General features: G+C 39.9%; 2 protein-coding genes across 2 annotated transcripts in view; one reads left to right on the top strand and one right to left on the bottom strand.

The window, feature by feature from the left end:
• Positions 1–8,791, bottom strand: part of LOC125446767 (cholesterol side-chain cleavage enzyme, mitochondrial-like) — a 31,139-nt gene extending 22,348 nt beyond the window's left edge. The window contains exons 1-3 of the mRNA XM_048520544.2: positions 8,483–8,791; positions 3,522–3,677; positions 1,594–1,793 (exon numbers count right to left, since the gene is read on the bottom strand). Of these exons, the coding sequence (XP_048376501.1) occupies positions 1,594–1,793; positions 3,522–3,677; positions 8,483–8,766 (640 nt within the window). The 5' untranslated portion in view covers positions 8,767–8,791. The remainder of the gene's footprint in view (positions 1–1,593; positions 1,794–3,521; positions 3,678–8,482) is intronic.
• Positions 8,792–15,111: 6,320 nt separating this feature from the next.
• terb2 (telomere repeat binding bouquet formation protein 2) overlaps positions 15,112–16,570 on the top strand; it is a 28,564-nt gene continuing 27,105 nt past the window's right edge. The window contains exon 1 of the mRNA XM_059640188.1: positions 15,112–15,243. The gene's annotated coding sequence lies outside the window, so the exon portion shown is untranslated. The remainder of the gene's footprint in view (positions 15,244–16,570) is intronic.

The raw sequence follows: 16,570 nt of genomic DNA, 5'->3' as shown, positions 1-16,570 counted from the left end.
TTGACCTGTATTTCATATCTCCTACATTCAATTCTGTTGAATATTAGCTGTGTTGCTTAAAAGAAAGGGGATACAATACAATCTGATTTGCTGCCAGTTCCTGTCCAATTTCACCAACACTTTTTATGTTTATAGCAAAACATGAGTGTTAACATTAAGATACTAGTAATTTAAATAAGTAACTGAGCTCAGCAACTCAAAAGGGACTAGGGCTGGCTACTGGTCTGGGGTAACTTTAGAGACACTGTACTGAAGTATATTTAAGATGCTGTACGTTTTAAAAGGTTGGTACAACATTCTTACTTCTGTATGTAGTAGAATATTCAACAATTGGTGAAAAATAATACCAGTTCAATGATTTAAATAAAATGGACCAGTTTGGTTCACTGTGGTATCTGAGCTCATCCTGAACTCTACATCCTGAACTGCAGACATCGCCAAACCCGTCGGTCATCACTTCTCTACTCGTTGTCCCATGTTGGCTGGTAATCTCTCAATTTAATATTTATTTAAATTTATTTTCAATCCTTCCATAGCCTTGCTCCTTTTTATACCTCTGTAATTTCTTCTGGTTCTGATCACTGTTCTCCTCCAATTCCGAGCTCCTGTAAATCACATATTTCAATTGTTCTATCATCGGCTGTGTATAGGCATGGAATTTCTCTCCAAACTTCTCCATGTCTCTCTGTCACTAAGATGTTCCTTAAAATCTATCCCTTTGACCCAACCCTGACACATCGCACCTCATAACTACTCATGGGATCTAACGTCAAATGTTCTATAATTCTGTAAAGCACCTTGGTGCTTTTAATTACATTAAAGCCAATTCATAAATACAAGTTCTTGTTGCTGAGATCTGTATATATAAACATACAAATTAGGCACAGGAGTGGACCAATTGGTTCCTCAAGTCTGCTCTGCCATTTGGTAAAATCACTACTGGTCTAAATTTGGCCTCAACTTCACTTTCCTGACACCACCCCTTCCTCCCCCACCCCATTCACCATTGACTTCCTTGTCAGTTATGAATCTCAGCCTTAAAAATGAGCCTGCTTCCACTACTCTCTGAGGAAAGGATTCTATGGGCTATAATCTCACTGAGAGAAAAAGTTTCCCTGCATCTCAATATTAAATAGGAGGTCAACCTATTACTAAACTGGATTCCCAAGTTCTAATCTGTTGCACTCAGGGAAATATCCTCTCAACATTCACCTTGTCAAGTCTTCTCAGGATCTAATATGGTTCAACAAGATCATATCTCATTCTTCTGGACTCCAACAGATGTAGGTTTTCCAATGAGATACGGAGACAGGGAAGCTAAGTGAGAGATCTGTACAGTAACACCTTGCCACACTGTTTACATGTGATAACATACTGTCTGCACTGAAGCATGAAGGGTTTCATCTCCATAGCAAAGAATATTTGCAGTCAAGGCATCAATCACTTAAACTCCTTCTCCCATTGAAAGCTGCAGTAGAGCAATTTGTACCAAAATGATTGAGAAGTTTTTTAAAAATGGTTTGAAGGCTACAACATGCAAGTACAATAAGGCAATGGCAATACCAAAGTAAAGAGGCAATATTGGATCCTTACATTCAAGTGCGAATTTGAAGAGATCATTTGATAGATCAGCTGTCCAATTCTTTCTCCCACTGTTCTCAATCTGTTTGTGAACTGTGGACACAAAATCCAGGACCACTTCATTGAGAAGTGGGATAAACTTTTGGATAATTTGGGGTGAAATCAGTGCTTTATTTAAAACTAGTCGATCTCTTCTCCATTCTTCTCCACTTCTGTAAAATAGCCACAATGCAAGAAAGAGGGTTAAGAGTGTATGAAGACTTGTTATGTAAGTGTCTGTGATAATGAACATTGTCTCAAACCTTTAGCATTCCTCTATCTCTTTGAAAACATTAACATCATAGCCTCCATCAAACACCTCCAATTTCCATTAAGATAACAAGGTGTAGAGCTAGATGAACACAGCAGGCCAAGACACCTGAAGAAGGGCCTAGGCCCGAAACATCAGCTTTCCTGCTCCTATGATGCTGCTTGGCCTGCTGTGTTCATCCAGCTCTACACCTTGTTATCTCAGATTCTCCAGCATCTGCAGTTCCGACTATCTCTGATCCAATTTCCATTAACTTGAAGTACTATTCCAACTCACGTAAAAACTGTAAGAACTGCAGATGCTATACATCAGAAACGAAAACAGAAATTGCTGGAAAAGCTCAGCAGATCTGGTAGCATCTATTGTAGAGAAAATAGAGTTAATGTTTTGGGTCTGATAACCTTTCTCAGAACAGAAAGGAGGGTAACTGGACCTGAAATGTTAACTCTGATTTCTCTTCACAGTTGCTGCCAGACCTACTGATCTTTTACAGCGATTTCTGTTTTTGATTCCAACTCACTTTTTGTCTTTTCTACAAAATCCTGTAAAATGTTGTTATTCTGCAACTACGATCCCATTTTCCCAAAACTGTCCCATTGAGACCCTCCAAACTGGCTTGAATCTGATCAAAATGACTAATGATATCTTGTGCAACTGCAATGGAAGTTTACTCTCTCTTAGTCTTCAACAATCCTTCATTTTCTCTGAGGCTTTCAACATAGTTAAACATATCATCCTTTTCCAACACCTCTCCTTCCCAATAAACTTCCATGACACAATTCTCATGGTTTCATTCCTACAGTGCTACATTATAACAATTCACGGTGGTCCACCAGCACTTTCTCAGGATAATTATAGCTAAGCAATAACTGCAATCTTGGCAGCACTGCATACTCCAAAAGGTCAAGACAAAAAAAAGACTCCAACAGTTCCTCTTTCCAAGCTTAGAAGGGCATAATCAATTTGTTTCCCACACTTCCTCACTCACAGGCTGCCTACTTGATATCAGAAGTAAGTATGTCAATCGTATCACCAATTGGCTGCCTTATTTCCTACAATTCCAGCCATAACCGAATTTCAGAAATGCTAGATTGGCTGTAAAATGCAATTGTACGTCCTGATATCATGTCAAGTGCTACAGAAATGGAAGTTTCTTTCTTCTATATTAATGCTTCTCTTGCTGGCATCCTGAGATCAACCCTTCATAAACTGCAACTCATCCAAAATTGCATTGCTGACATACTTGTCTCCTTGGTTTGTTAAGTTTACTGGTTCCCAATCTGTCAATGCAACAAATTCAAATTCCTTTCACTCTTGTACAGATTCCTCCCTGGGTTTGATCTTTCTATCTCTCTAACTTTATTCAGCAGTATGTTCCTCAATATTGACTCATTTTGCTATATATTTCCTCAATATTTGCTATACCAATTTCAGCTTCTTTTACTTTGCTCAACTTGTAATTCCTCCCAAGTCCCCTTACTTGCAACTTTCTTCTCCCTGAAAGGCCACCTTAAAAATGCTTTTCCATCCTTGCTTTTATAAATGCAAAATTCTACATCATATATTTAAAATAACAAGATCTCAGCATTCAAAAACTAGAGGTATTACTTTGCTATAAATTCAAACTTACTTCAATAGGACTCCATATTTTTCTTTTCTATGGTCTCTGTAAGCCATCCATGGCTTCATCTTCATCCTCTCTGGAAACATGCCTTCAGATTTAAACAAGATTGCCGCATCCTCTGGGTTAATAATGTTTACACTATTGTTGTTACCGATCTTTTCCCTGAAAATGCACAAAAATGCTCAACATAATAAATACATTTAAAGTAGCTGATTCAACAAACTGGATTGGACATAATCAAGGCTCAGGGCAATTATTTTCTGCTTTAATATGATTCAGATGGATGAAAAAATTAGCTTTTTGTCATGCGACATTATTTGCCTTATAAATCCAGCTGGAGATTGTAACTTCTTTTTAATATTCATTTGTTCCAATTCTAGAATTATAGCTTTAAATGTGTTGAATGGCAACCAAATTTGCCTTTGGACTTGTCTGAATCCATAGTTCAATGATATTTTCATTACAAATCATTAGTCCCGACACAAATAAATATATTTTTAAGCAGGATGGTTTCGATGCACTCGACTTCAGCTTCAAGTTTGCACAATGTACAAATGCTGTGGTTCCTATATTGAGTTGTTAAGAAGTCCAATCTTATCGTGTGAACTCCAATAAGCACAATGACCCACTATTCCATTATCCTGTGGGATAAAAGCTACCCTTGATCAGATCATTTCTCACTGAATATGATACAGGCTCATAAAAGGCACTCAGGCAGTCTTGCTTGGTGTTGAAAAGTGTCCAATCTACTTCAGATTACTTGGGAAGAGTAAGGTATCACAAAAGCTTGAGGATCAGGTGAAGCTAGCTGTTTCATGATACCATGATACGGTAGCAACATTTTTGGTGTTACCCACCTACAGGATGCTGATATCAAGTGAAAGAGTTGTTCCGCCTATCACACAAATGAGTAATGTGATATATGAATTTCAGTGCCAGTGTGATGCTGGACATTTAGGACACTTATCCCAATGACTGGTGGATTGTATCAAACAACATATCCCTTTGGGTGTGCGCAACAAGTAAGGTACTGACTGTATCCAACCAGTCAGCACTTGCAAAGCTTGCAATACCATGACCAACATTCAAAGTAATTCTGCAATCGGACATTTGCTGGACAATTGTGTGTAAATTACCGCAAGCTACCTTTAAATCAGCTACTTTTTAAGAAATGTTTCAGACAACCAAATACTGAAACAATTACTTAAGTTTTATTGCATTTAGCAATCAAAATAAGACCTCTCAAGTAAGTAAGCCTCACAACCCAACTTAGCCATTACCCGATTAATGTGGAATTTTGCTACAATTCTGACCAACAACATCCGTCTCTGGATGTCCAGCATTCAATCCCTGTGCAGCATTGTTCTCCTGCATTCTGCTGCTGAAGAATCCTGAAGACATATCCTTATAGGATTTTCTGTCTTGTGAAGTTTGTGATGTGACATTATTGGTGATCATTTATTTCCTTTTGTCCACAACATTGTTTACACTTCTGAAGTTTTACTGGACAATCTCATGTGTACAAAAGGATTATGCAGACAATCAATTTAGGATTATCAATTGGGTTCACGGGATGACATTATTGCATATAGTGAAGGATACATATATTAATGTTCGAGGCCTTTTTTTCCTCTGGACAGAAATAATATAGTTATGCATTCTCCCTTCTTTCAATGCAAAAAAAAGGTGAAAGCCTATCGCTGGTTCAATTCTAAGGGCAATATGCATGGTAAGAATTTAAACAAAACCTGCCAGCTAACTGTCAATCATCATTAATTGATAATATTCTCCATGGCAACATCTCTACCAAAGTCCATTTGCCAATCAATCAGCACTCTCCTTTAATGCAGTATGAATGTTTGTTTTCTCCTTGAATAGGTATTCTTGTGAACTGTCCTGCTAAGTGCAAGACAAAAAAGCTTCAACTATATGTACTGTTTATCAGCAATAGTCAAATTCTACACTCTCAAATGACTATTTAATCACAGCAATATTACCTCATCCAACAGAGATGTTCCCAAAAAGGAATTTGTTTCTTTCAGACACAGATTTCACCACTAGCAGTGCAGTTGTACAAGGCAGATGACAAGCAAATTCCTAAAACTAATTCCTTCATTGCCGCAATCACAGAGTAGTGTATTTAGTGGCAGATTACTTCAGACATACAGAACATTACTGAAGTAATGCATAGGGACGTAGCTCCCTTCCCCAATTCCATGACCTTCATGAGCAGAAAGCAGTTCCACTTCATTAGCCTTCAATTGTTGTGAAACTCCAGGCTGATGTGTACAAAAATGCCCATTAATGCTGGTTTAGCACGTAGATCTCTTTTTCAGTTTTCTGCCCAGCGGCAGGTCCAATCCATAGCACCATGGTATCCACATGGTCAGGGCATAGCAGTAAATCTTGAATCCTGTCCAGCTAGAAATGGGAAAAAGAACCCTAAGTTGTTGCCATCATTCTGCTCCTTAGGGCATACAGCCAACTGAACTGGCTGGCTGCCAATGAGTTTGAACTGCCGTGACAACATGTACATTTATTTGAATGGTGTAGCCTGGAACAATGGTTAGTGGTGATAGAGGCTACATTAGCAAATGTGATGCCTTTACCTTTTAACAATCTAAGGTACCATCATTATTTGAAAAGCACGAAGATCATGTGGGTAGCCACTCAGGGGGCAGGTGTGTCCTTTTCATCAGTGGATTAGTCTCCTTGAGAAAACCAACAAGGAATGCAAGTGAGCAAATTGAAGAGATAAGGCATGGGCATCAAGATCATGGTGGGATTAATCTCTAGAGTCCTAAATTCAAATGCTTTGACATATCAGGTATAATGTTGTAGTCCAGCTCTGCGAATGTCCGAAACATTTTAGTGGCATGTAGTATATCATAAAGCATCCTTATTGATGCCCTATTGGAGCCCTAAGCACAACCATTGACAGAGGAGAATATTGAACTTGGTCTAAAAGGCGTCTTACGATCTGTCTCAGAGATGTGTCACAACGTGTCTGAGTAGGTTGATTAAACATATTTTCTCAGCAATTAATACTTCTGATCAATGAGACAATAACATTTAAGAGCGGAAATAGGTCATTTGTCTGCTCTGCCATTCAATGAGACCTGATAATCCTCAACTCTACTTTCCTGCCTTTTGTCTATAACCCTTGATTCCTTTGCCTATAAAAAATCTGTCAGTCTTGAATATACTTAACGACATAGCTCTGCAACCTCTACAGTAAAGAATTACACAGATTCATTGACCTCTGAGAGAAGAATTTCCTCTTATCTCTGTCTTAAGTGGGCAATCCCTTATTATTATATATTTCAATAAGGTCACCTCATTCTCTAAACTCCAATGCATCCAAGCCCAACTTTCGCAAACTCTCCCCATAAGAAAATTCCTCCTTAACTGGAAACAACCTAGTGAACCCTCGCTAGCCTCCAATGCCAGTATATCTTAGATATGGAGACTATGTTTGCACAATTCTAGGAGTGATCCAACTAGTACTTGTATAGCTTCAGCAAGACTTCTCTATTTTTATACTTCTTTCCCTTTGAAATAAAGTCTGATGTTCCATTTGCATTCCCTAATACCTGCTGAACTTATATATTATCTTTTTGAAATTCATTCATAAGGATCCATGAAACCAGCTGTGCTACAGCCTTCTGCAGTGTTTCCATTCAAATAATATTCACGTCTTATCCTTCCTGCCAAGTGCCTAAGTTCACATTTTCCTATAATACATTCCATCTGCCAAGTTTTTGCCGACTTAATAATAGAGTTCTTTTTATAGGGTCCCCAGTGTGGAAACAGGCACTTTGGCCCAACAAGTCCACACCAACACTCAGAACATCCCATCCAGACCCATTACCCTGTAACCCACCTATACTACACATCCCTGACACTATGGGCAATTTAGAATAGCCAATCCACCTAACCTGCACATCTTTGGACTTTGTGGGAGGAGACCAGAGCACTCAGAGGAAACCCACACAGACACAGGGAGAATGTGCAAAACTCCACACAGACAGTCACCTGAGGCTGAGATTAAACCTGGGTCCCTGGTGCTGTGAGGCATCAGTGCTAACCACAGAGCCACCATACTGCCCTGTACATATATTAACATTTATATATTTCTCTGTGGATTTATGTCACCTTCACCACTTGTTCTCCCACCTATTCCCGCGTCATTCACAAACCTGGTGATTGTACATTCATTTCTCTTATCCAAGATGTTAATGCGTGTTGTAAATAATTATGACCCCAGCACTGGCCCCTATGATACTAAGCACATCACTCTGACACTAAGTACAACATTTGTATAAATTTAACTAGATGCAAGCTCTAATTAACAGGTATCTGTTGAAAATATAAATTTGTTGATTAAAATAGTTGTTTAAGATTCATCAGTTCACAAGATGTTGATACTAATAAGTATGAATTTGTATCTATCCTCCCTCCCGCTCTCTCTGTGTTTCTTTAACAGAGATTTCTTAGAACCCAAGAGTTTTACCAGCATCCCCAAAGGGTTTGTGGCAATTTTCAGGACATTTGAAAACTGTATCAGATGTAGAAGCCTTTTTTAAATTTCTGAAGAAAATTAAAATGAATTAATTGTGATAAGTTAACATTATACAATGCAAAAAATTTATCACGAACATTTAACAATGAAGTTTAATTTTGCATTGCTTTAATAGTGACCTTGTCTCCATTTTTATTTTCGTACACATATCCAGTGGAAGGGGAGCAAGGAGGTAGGTTTGGGATTCCACAGAATTTCACAATATATGTGTTCCATAACATTACCAAAATTTGCTAACCATTACTGTATCCTTTGCTTTATATCTTGCATGGATTTCGTACTTGCTGATGCTGCACACAGTGCGACATGACAGAAATTACTTAGAATTTACAGAGCTTCTCAAACATATCCAATTCGAATTACAGTTTGATTGCCATTGACATACCTGTAAATCGGACCGTACTTATTGAAGTTACTTAACATGAGATTATGCATATTTTTGATGCCACCGTTTTTCCAGAACGTGTAAACACTGACCCAGTTGCTCTTCCATTCCCCGGGTATCGTGTTGTAGGATTTAAGAGTTTGGTCAGAAGATGTATACGGTTCACTAGTTCCTGAATGATGCCTACAGATGGGAAGCCGAGTGCCATTCTCCACGAAGGCAGACGAAATGTTATGATCATAAATGCTCCCAGATAGAGAGAATCTGAATATTCCCCTCATCATTATACAATTAGCTCTAACGCTTCAAGTGGCTCTGTCCGACTACGGATTATTCCTTTCACTGTCGTTTTTATATGCTGCATTCAAGGACTACTTTTACCATGCCGAATAACGACGTCACCCAAAGTTAATGCGAAACTTTCATGGAAAAAAAATACATGACGCAGCCCCACTGGGTAAAAGGTTGTGAGTCGGTTGCCTATCATATTTCTTAGTGTTTTTGTATCTGCATCTGTTTGCAGAAGCGAGAAGGTTACACTCAGCAGCAGCATTTTGTAAACTATAGATAAGAGCTAAGTAATTCTACGTTAGAAATGTCAGGGCTTCATAATATTTGCCCAAGGGCCATAGATTTGATTATATCATTTTCATTGTTAAAATGTTTTGATGATTTTCCATGCTATTACATAAAAAAGCCCTAATTTGCAATTTAGTTATAGCTATTCAAATCCAATGCTGCCAAATCTTCATTGTTGGCACCCCAATCCCTATCTCTCAATATCTCATATCTTGCAACTAACGCAATCAGAGGGAGGGAAAATGAATTAATAAGCTCAACTGTGCTAAGAAAATGCGACAATAAAGTCTGCCAAATAAGTGTGACAGCCCCTCCACCGTGAAAAAAAGAGCTAATTTGGAGCAAGCACTTCCCAAGCAACTTCTGGAATTGCACGTAGAACAGAAAAATGAAAAAAAAGTTTTGAGTATCTTAGTTACACCGAGTGCAAAATTATATGAGACTAAAATGCAACAATTACAAAATATGAAGGTTAGTCCAGTTAACAATCTAACATCTAAACCAAGCTACTTCAGCATTGGTCTCTCTGTAACAACTTTGTTGATGACATAGGTTACCAAGATGATTTTACTTAGTTCGCATGTTGCTCTTTGTTGAACTTCAATGTTTGAAGGCTGTCTTTCTTTAAAATACAATTGCCTAAATTGTTTCCCGCAGAACTATAAACTGCTCATTAGCAATAATAAACAATTTACTGCTGGCCCTCGCTTCCATTTCGTTCTGTTTCTGTTCAACTCCTATGCCTACCTCACTGAAATGCACAAACAATGAAATAAGGCAAAAACTGTTTTCAAATTGCTCCTTTAATTACTGTTGTCAACGTAAAAGTGTGAAATTCATTACCGTTCAAATTTTTTTCATTTATTTTGTGTCCAAGTGTGAATCGTGGTAGGGGAAATTAACTTTGGTCAAGACACTATGTTTAACTCTTGAATAGCCAATAAGAAACACTGAATCAGTGACAAATGATCAAATTTTAGAGTGTGTTCTTGACTGTTCTACCTATATTTAGAACATAGAACAGCACAGGAAAGGGCCCATGGGCCCATGATGTTGTTTCAAACATGATGCCAAATTAAATTAATCCCTTCTGTCGGCATTTGGTCCATATCCCTCCATTTCTTGCGAGTTCGTGTGCTTATCTAAAAGTCCGTTAAATACCCTTATTGTATCTGCCTCCACCTCTGGCAGTGCATTCCAGAATCCTACCACTCTCTGTGTAAAAAACTTGCCCCTCCCATTTCCTTTGAACTTTCCCCCTCTCAACTAAATGTATGCCCCGAGTAATAGAGATTTCAACTCTTGGAAAAAGATTCTGACTGTCAACCCTATCTATGCATCTCATAATTTTACAGACTTATCAAATCTCCTCTCAGTCTGTGCTGCTCAAGAGAAAATAACCCGAGTTTTTCTAGCCTCTCCTTATAGCTCATACTCTCTAATTGAGGCAGCATCACGGTGAACCTCTTCTGCAACCTCTCCAAGGCCTCTATATTCTTCTTGTAATGTGGCAACCACAATTGAACGCTACACTCCAAGTGTGGCCTAACCAAAGTCTTATAAAGCTGCCAATGACATCCTGACTCTTGTACTCAACTCCCTGACCAATAAAGGCAACTATGCCATACATCTTCTTTACCACTCTATCTCTGTGTGTGGCCACTTGTAGGGAACAAAGGACTTGAACCCCAAGATCCTCCTGTACATCAATGCTGTTCAGAGTTCTGCCATGAACTACATACTTTTCCTCCCAAAATGCAGCACCTCACTCTTACCTGGATTAAACTGCATCTGCCATTTCTAAGGCTATATCTGCAACTGATCTATAACCTGCTATAACCTTTGACAATCTTCTACACTATCCACAACTCCAATGATCTTTGTATCATCTGCAAACTTACTAACCCACTCATCTACATTTTCATCAGTCATTTATATATATCAAAACAGCTGTGGTCCCAGTACAGCTCTCTGTGGAATACCCGTCCACCACTGTCTTCTAATGGGTAGGCCAATTATGAATTTAAGTCGCCAAGTCACCCTGGATCCCATGCATCTTAATCTTCTGGATGAATTTGATAACTGTCTCATAACAGAGGAAAATATTTCTTAAATTTGTCATTTTAGTCCAACAAAATAAGAGTAAAGTGCTGCAGATAAAGAAAATATGAAATCAAAACAAAATGCTGGAGAAACACATCACACAGTATCTATGAAGAGAGAAGCAGAGTTAACATTTCAATTCCAATATGACTTCTTCAATTCTGATGAAAAATGGTCAAAATCCCTACTAAAATTCAAGTAAACAAGATCCAGAGCTGTACCCTGATTGATTATCTTCGTCACCTCTTCAAAAAATTTAATCAAGTTAGTTAGACATGACCTGCACCATGCAAAGTCATGTTGACTCTCCCTAATTAAGCTATGCTTTTGCAAATGTGCATAAATCCTATCCCTGCAATAGCTTCCCAACCACTGATCTGAGACTCACTTGTCTATAGTTTTCTTGGTTATCCCTATTTCCGTTCTTGAACAAAGGAATAACATTACCACTCACCAGTCCTCCACACTTCTTCAGTGGCTAGCGAGGATACAAAGATCTTGCTCAATCTCCTTGGCCAGCAATCTCCCTTTCTGCCTCTCTCATTAACCTGGGGTAGATACCATCAGGTCCTGGAGACTTATCTACCTTAATGCTCTTCAAGAGATCAACACCACTTTGTCCTAGATCTCAAAATGCCCTAGTATTTATCTTGAGACCAGGGCACTCAATACATACGAACTCATTAACACAGGAGGCTTCAACAGTATTATTGGAAACACAATCTGGCAACTTCTACTTTCTCATGCTGACCCTCTTTTTCAACAGCAGACTCATCAAAAATGATTGCCATGGACTGGATTTCCTTTCAGAAGCACCTCAACCTTACAAGTTCTTCTCAACTTCAAAAACTTTCTTGTAACTTACATTTGACCACAGCTTTGGCTACCTTCCTGATCTCTCCAAATTGTTTCTCAGTGTCTGAATGCCTTCAATGAGAAACACAATGGAAGATTTTGCAGTGTCAAACACTATTACATAAATAATTGGCTGGTTGTCCTCTTGTTGAATTGAGATGAAACACTGTCCGCTAATAAAAGGAGCTTTCTTATCAAGAATCATTAGAGCTATTAGTAAGAAGCAGCAATGAGTAAAGAAGAGGTTACCAGCATCAAAAGCTTAGGAAAATAATTGTGTGTTTAAGACCAACCAATAAGATTGTACATAAATAGTTGATTGACCTGAGATGGTCAGAATTGAAAGACACTTAGTTTTCCGCTAAGGCACATTACCACCCCGAGGACTCAATACTGAGTTCAACGACTTCAGAATGTGATCTCTGTTTTGATTACGACCACCAGTATCCCACTCCAACATTCTTAGCTATGTATTGTTTTGTTTTGTCGATTGGAGCATGAACCCATGTTCCCCTTTTCTTATCATTTTTACCCATCTTACATCTCTATCTCTCCTTTATCACTATTAGCACTCCTTTGCCTTTTGCTCTGGCATCCTTGCTATCTTTCACGCTTGCTCTTCCACCTTCTGCACCCCCCCCCCCAAACTTCAATAGCAGAAATGCACCATTTTTCATCAGTATTGAAGAAGTTGTATCAGATTCGAAATGTTAACTCTGTTTCTCTCTTTACAGATACTTCATGACATGTGTTTCTCCAGCATTTTGTTTTTGTTTCATATTTTCTTATCTGCAGCACTTTACTCTTATTCTGTTGAACTAAAATGATAGATTTAAGACATATTTTCCTCTATTATGAGACAGTTATCAATCTTCAAGGAACATTAATGTTGGGAAAAAGTTTAATGGAAATGGATAAACAGCAAAAGCATTGTTAAAAGCTTAGGGGTCTGTTGCAAAATTAGCTGGGGAACTTTCTCTCCAGTATTACCTTCACCTTCAACTCAGTGCAATTTTGGCAAAGGAATACATGTATCGCTTTCAAAAATATTTCATAAGTCTATCAGGGCCAGGCTTGATATAAAAATTTCTAAATGTATGACATTTAGCGTGCTATAAGACAAAATGTGCTGTTGGGAAAAGTCAAGTTTGCGTAAGCATTTATATCAAGGAAAACAAATGTGCATTGTATGCGAGTCGGAACACAATGCAGGAAAACATAAAGGAGCCGTTCCTAAGTATAGGAAATGCTCGTGTTGGGTCTTTGAAATTATGCCTGTGCACGGGATTACTTTTGTTAAGTCAGGCCTTCACAAATCAGGGACCCACCCTGTATTTAAAAATCAAAAGAACTGCAGGTGCTTTAAGTCAGAAACAAAAATAGCATTCAATGAAAAAGCTCAGCAGTTCTGACACCATCTATTAAGAGATATCAGAGTAAATGTCTCAGGTCTGGTTACCCTTCCTCAGAACTGATGATAGCTAAGAAAATGTTGGTTTATGTACAGATTGCAGGGTGTGAGGAGGGGGTAAGGAGTAAATGATAGATGGGGGTAGAACTCAAAGAGAAGAACAGTTGGACAGTCAAAGGAGTGGATAATGATCTGGCTAGGAGAGTGAATAACTGTTAATGGAGACTGTTTGTTGCGAACAATAGGCAGTGTATAATGGCAAGCTGTGTGTCAATAAGGCCTGGTGTGTGGGGTTGGGAGCAAGGGCATGGTATAGTTCAGGCTCTAAAATTATTGAACTCTATATTGAATCCAGAGGGCTACAAGGTCCCCAAGTGGAAAGCGAGGTTTGTTCCTCCAGCCTGTGCTGAGCTTCATTGGAACACGGCAGCAAGCCTGAGGCAGAGAAGTGGGCCAGGAAACAGGCTGGTGTGTTGATGTATCAGGCAAATGGGTGCTCAGGGGGCAGAATGTCAATGTTCTGCAAAGTGGTCACTCAGCCAGTGTTTTGTTACCCCAATGTATAGGAGACCACGTTGTAAGCAGCAAATGCAGTAGACTAGATTATGTGAAATGCAGGTAAAGTGCTGCTTCACCTGGAAAGTATGTTTGGGCCGTTGGATACTGGGGAGGGAGAAAGTAAATTGACAGGTGTTACACCTTTGACGGTTGCAGGGGTAAGTGCCGAGGGGCTGTGTTGTGTGTGTGAGATGGGGGGTGGGGGAGTGAAGGAAGAGTGAATCAGGGCATCCCCGAAGGAATGGTCCCTCAGGCGAGGAGGGGAAGTATGTGTCTGGTGGTGGCATCTTGCCGGTTGATATCTTCCGGATGTGGATGCTGGTGTGATGGTAGTTAAGGACGAGGGGAACCCTATCACAATTGCAGGAAGGAAGAGAAGAAGTGAAGGCATAAGTGTGGGAGCTGGGTCCGACTTCAACAAAGGCACCTCTGAAATATGCAGCTTCTTCCTAACCGAGCATTTCCCAGCACCGTTGTCGATACATAACCTGCCATTACACACTGTTAGCGACTAACAGTCTCCAAGAACATTTATCCACCATTCCAGCCAGATTATTATCCACTCCATTGTCTGTCCAATTGCTCCTCTATCTTTGGGCTCTATCCCTAAACATCGGTAAATCCTTTCACCCATTTCCCCCCCCACCCCCGCCAATGTTGTATATAATAAACTGACATTTTACTAGCTCCCATCAGTTCTGAGGAAGTGTCACTGGACCCGAAACGTTAGCTCTAATTCTTTTCTTCACAGATGCTGCCGGACCAGCTGAGCTTTTCCAGCAGCTTCTGTTTCACTCCGTATTTAACTGTTTTTTTTTCACAAAACTAACGTTGTTCCTCTCTCCCAGGTTATGTAAGGCGATGACGGCACATTCCTTAGAGATTTTGACAGAGGCTCCAGCAGCAATCCGAGTGGTAACAGCACCTCCCCAAGACCAGGTGAACATCTTGCACTGCCGACCTTTCGAGCTGAAAAACAAAAAAAACCGTTAACGGCCTCCCGCACACAGCGCGTGCGCACTAACGGCCGTAGCCGGTTGACGCGCATCCTCTGGCACCCGAACTGTGGGACCAACCGGCGTGCGTTCTTCCCAGCACGCGATTACGCGCGCCGTGGGTCACGCGGTCGGGCGGCCTGCGGTCTTTGGGTGAAGGCGGGAACTGAAGGGTGAAGCGTGGACATTGCAGCTTCGCACGTTCGATTGCTCCCCTTCTGTTTGAACCGTTTGTGGCTTTTTATTCAAATTAATCGAAGGTAATGCTTAACAAAAGAGGGGTACTGCGAAAATGTAAGGAGAGATGATGAAAAATGGCGATGTGTTACATTTATTCTCGTGCATTGAAGATAAATTTTAATCTCGGTGGAAAATCCATTGCGCATCCTGGATGTATTTACAGCATTTTCTCCCACAGTGTTATCTTCCGAAATCTGGTTGCCTTCATCTTTCTATAATGTTCCATCAGCAATCTTCGTCATTGCCATGCTTCTTTTGGAAGGGACTGCTCAAATTGCAACCATTTTTTATGGCTTGCTGCCCATGTGTATTTCTGGTTTGTTTACTCCAAACTTTTTCTCAAGGTGCTTTTGTAGAGGTTTTTGTTTAAAACGGAAAGAGACCCTTTAGTTCATTATGTCATCAAACGTCTATTTATTCTAATCCCATTTTCTGCATTGTTCGTCTAAATATTTTGTAAGTTTCTAGATGTGAACCTGAGCTACAAATCTTCTCAAAACTCGATATTTTGCAACTGTCTTGATGGCTCTTGCCTCTATCCTCTGGGTGAAAACACCTTTCCTGAAATCCCATCTTAACCCCCTACTCACCTTAAGACTGTGCCTGTTTGTTATTGACCCCTCAATTAAGGGGGAAGGGCTCCTTATGTATGTCTCTCAGATCGTTATACAGCACAATCAGGTGCCCCTCACCTTCACTTGCTGTTAGGAAAACAAAAAGCAGACTAGCTTTTCACAAAGCATGGCTGAATGACCCCAGACAACATCCTGGTGAATCTCCTCTGCACCCTTTCTAGTGTAATCATTCCATTCAATGATTTTCAAATTGCAGCGTGGGATCAGTCAATACTATTTGGTGATTGCTGTACTAATCACAAAAATCACATTTGTTTATGGGGGACATAGGATGAGCAGCCAAGGTCTTTTTCCCAGGGTAGGGGAGTCCCAAACTAGAGGGCATAGGTTTAAGGTGAGAGAGGAAAGACGTAAAGGGGACCCGTGGAGCAACCTTTCCTTATCGAGGGTGGTACATGAATGGAATAGGCTACTAGAGGAAGTGGTGGAGGCTGGTACAATTGCAATGTTTAAAAGGCACCTGGGTGGATATTTCAGTAGGAAGAAGTGTCTAGGCCCGAAATGGGAGTAACTATGACTCTCTTCTTAAGGCCAATGCGTGTTATATTATGTCTTAAGCGGTTGTCTTAGTTGCCCACTATGACGTTTTGACGTATTTTTGGCGCATAGTGTGTGTCGTGCCTCCCTGTTGGCCCCGCTGGTAAGCCCAGCAGTCCAGCCCCGGCTGCTGGGTGACCAAACGACCAGAAAAAGTACGAGACGGCCGTGGTCT

The sequence above is a fragment of the Stegostoma tigrinum genome, chromosome 36, assembly GCF_030684315.1.
Source record: "Stegostoma tigrinum isolate sSteTig4 chromosome 36, sSteTig4.hap1, whole genome shotgun sequence".
Lineage (NCBI taxonomy): Eukaryota > Metazoa > Chordata > Chondrichthyes > Orectolobiformes > Stegostomatidae > Stegostoma > Stegostoma tigrinum.
Note: the sequence above shows the minus strand (reverse complement) of the source record. Positions and strands in the feature narration are given on the sequence as shown.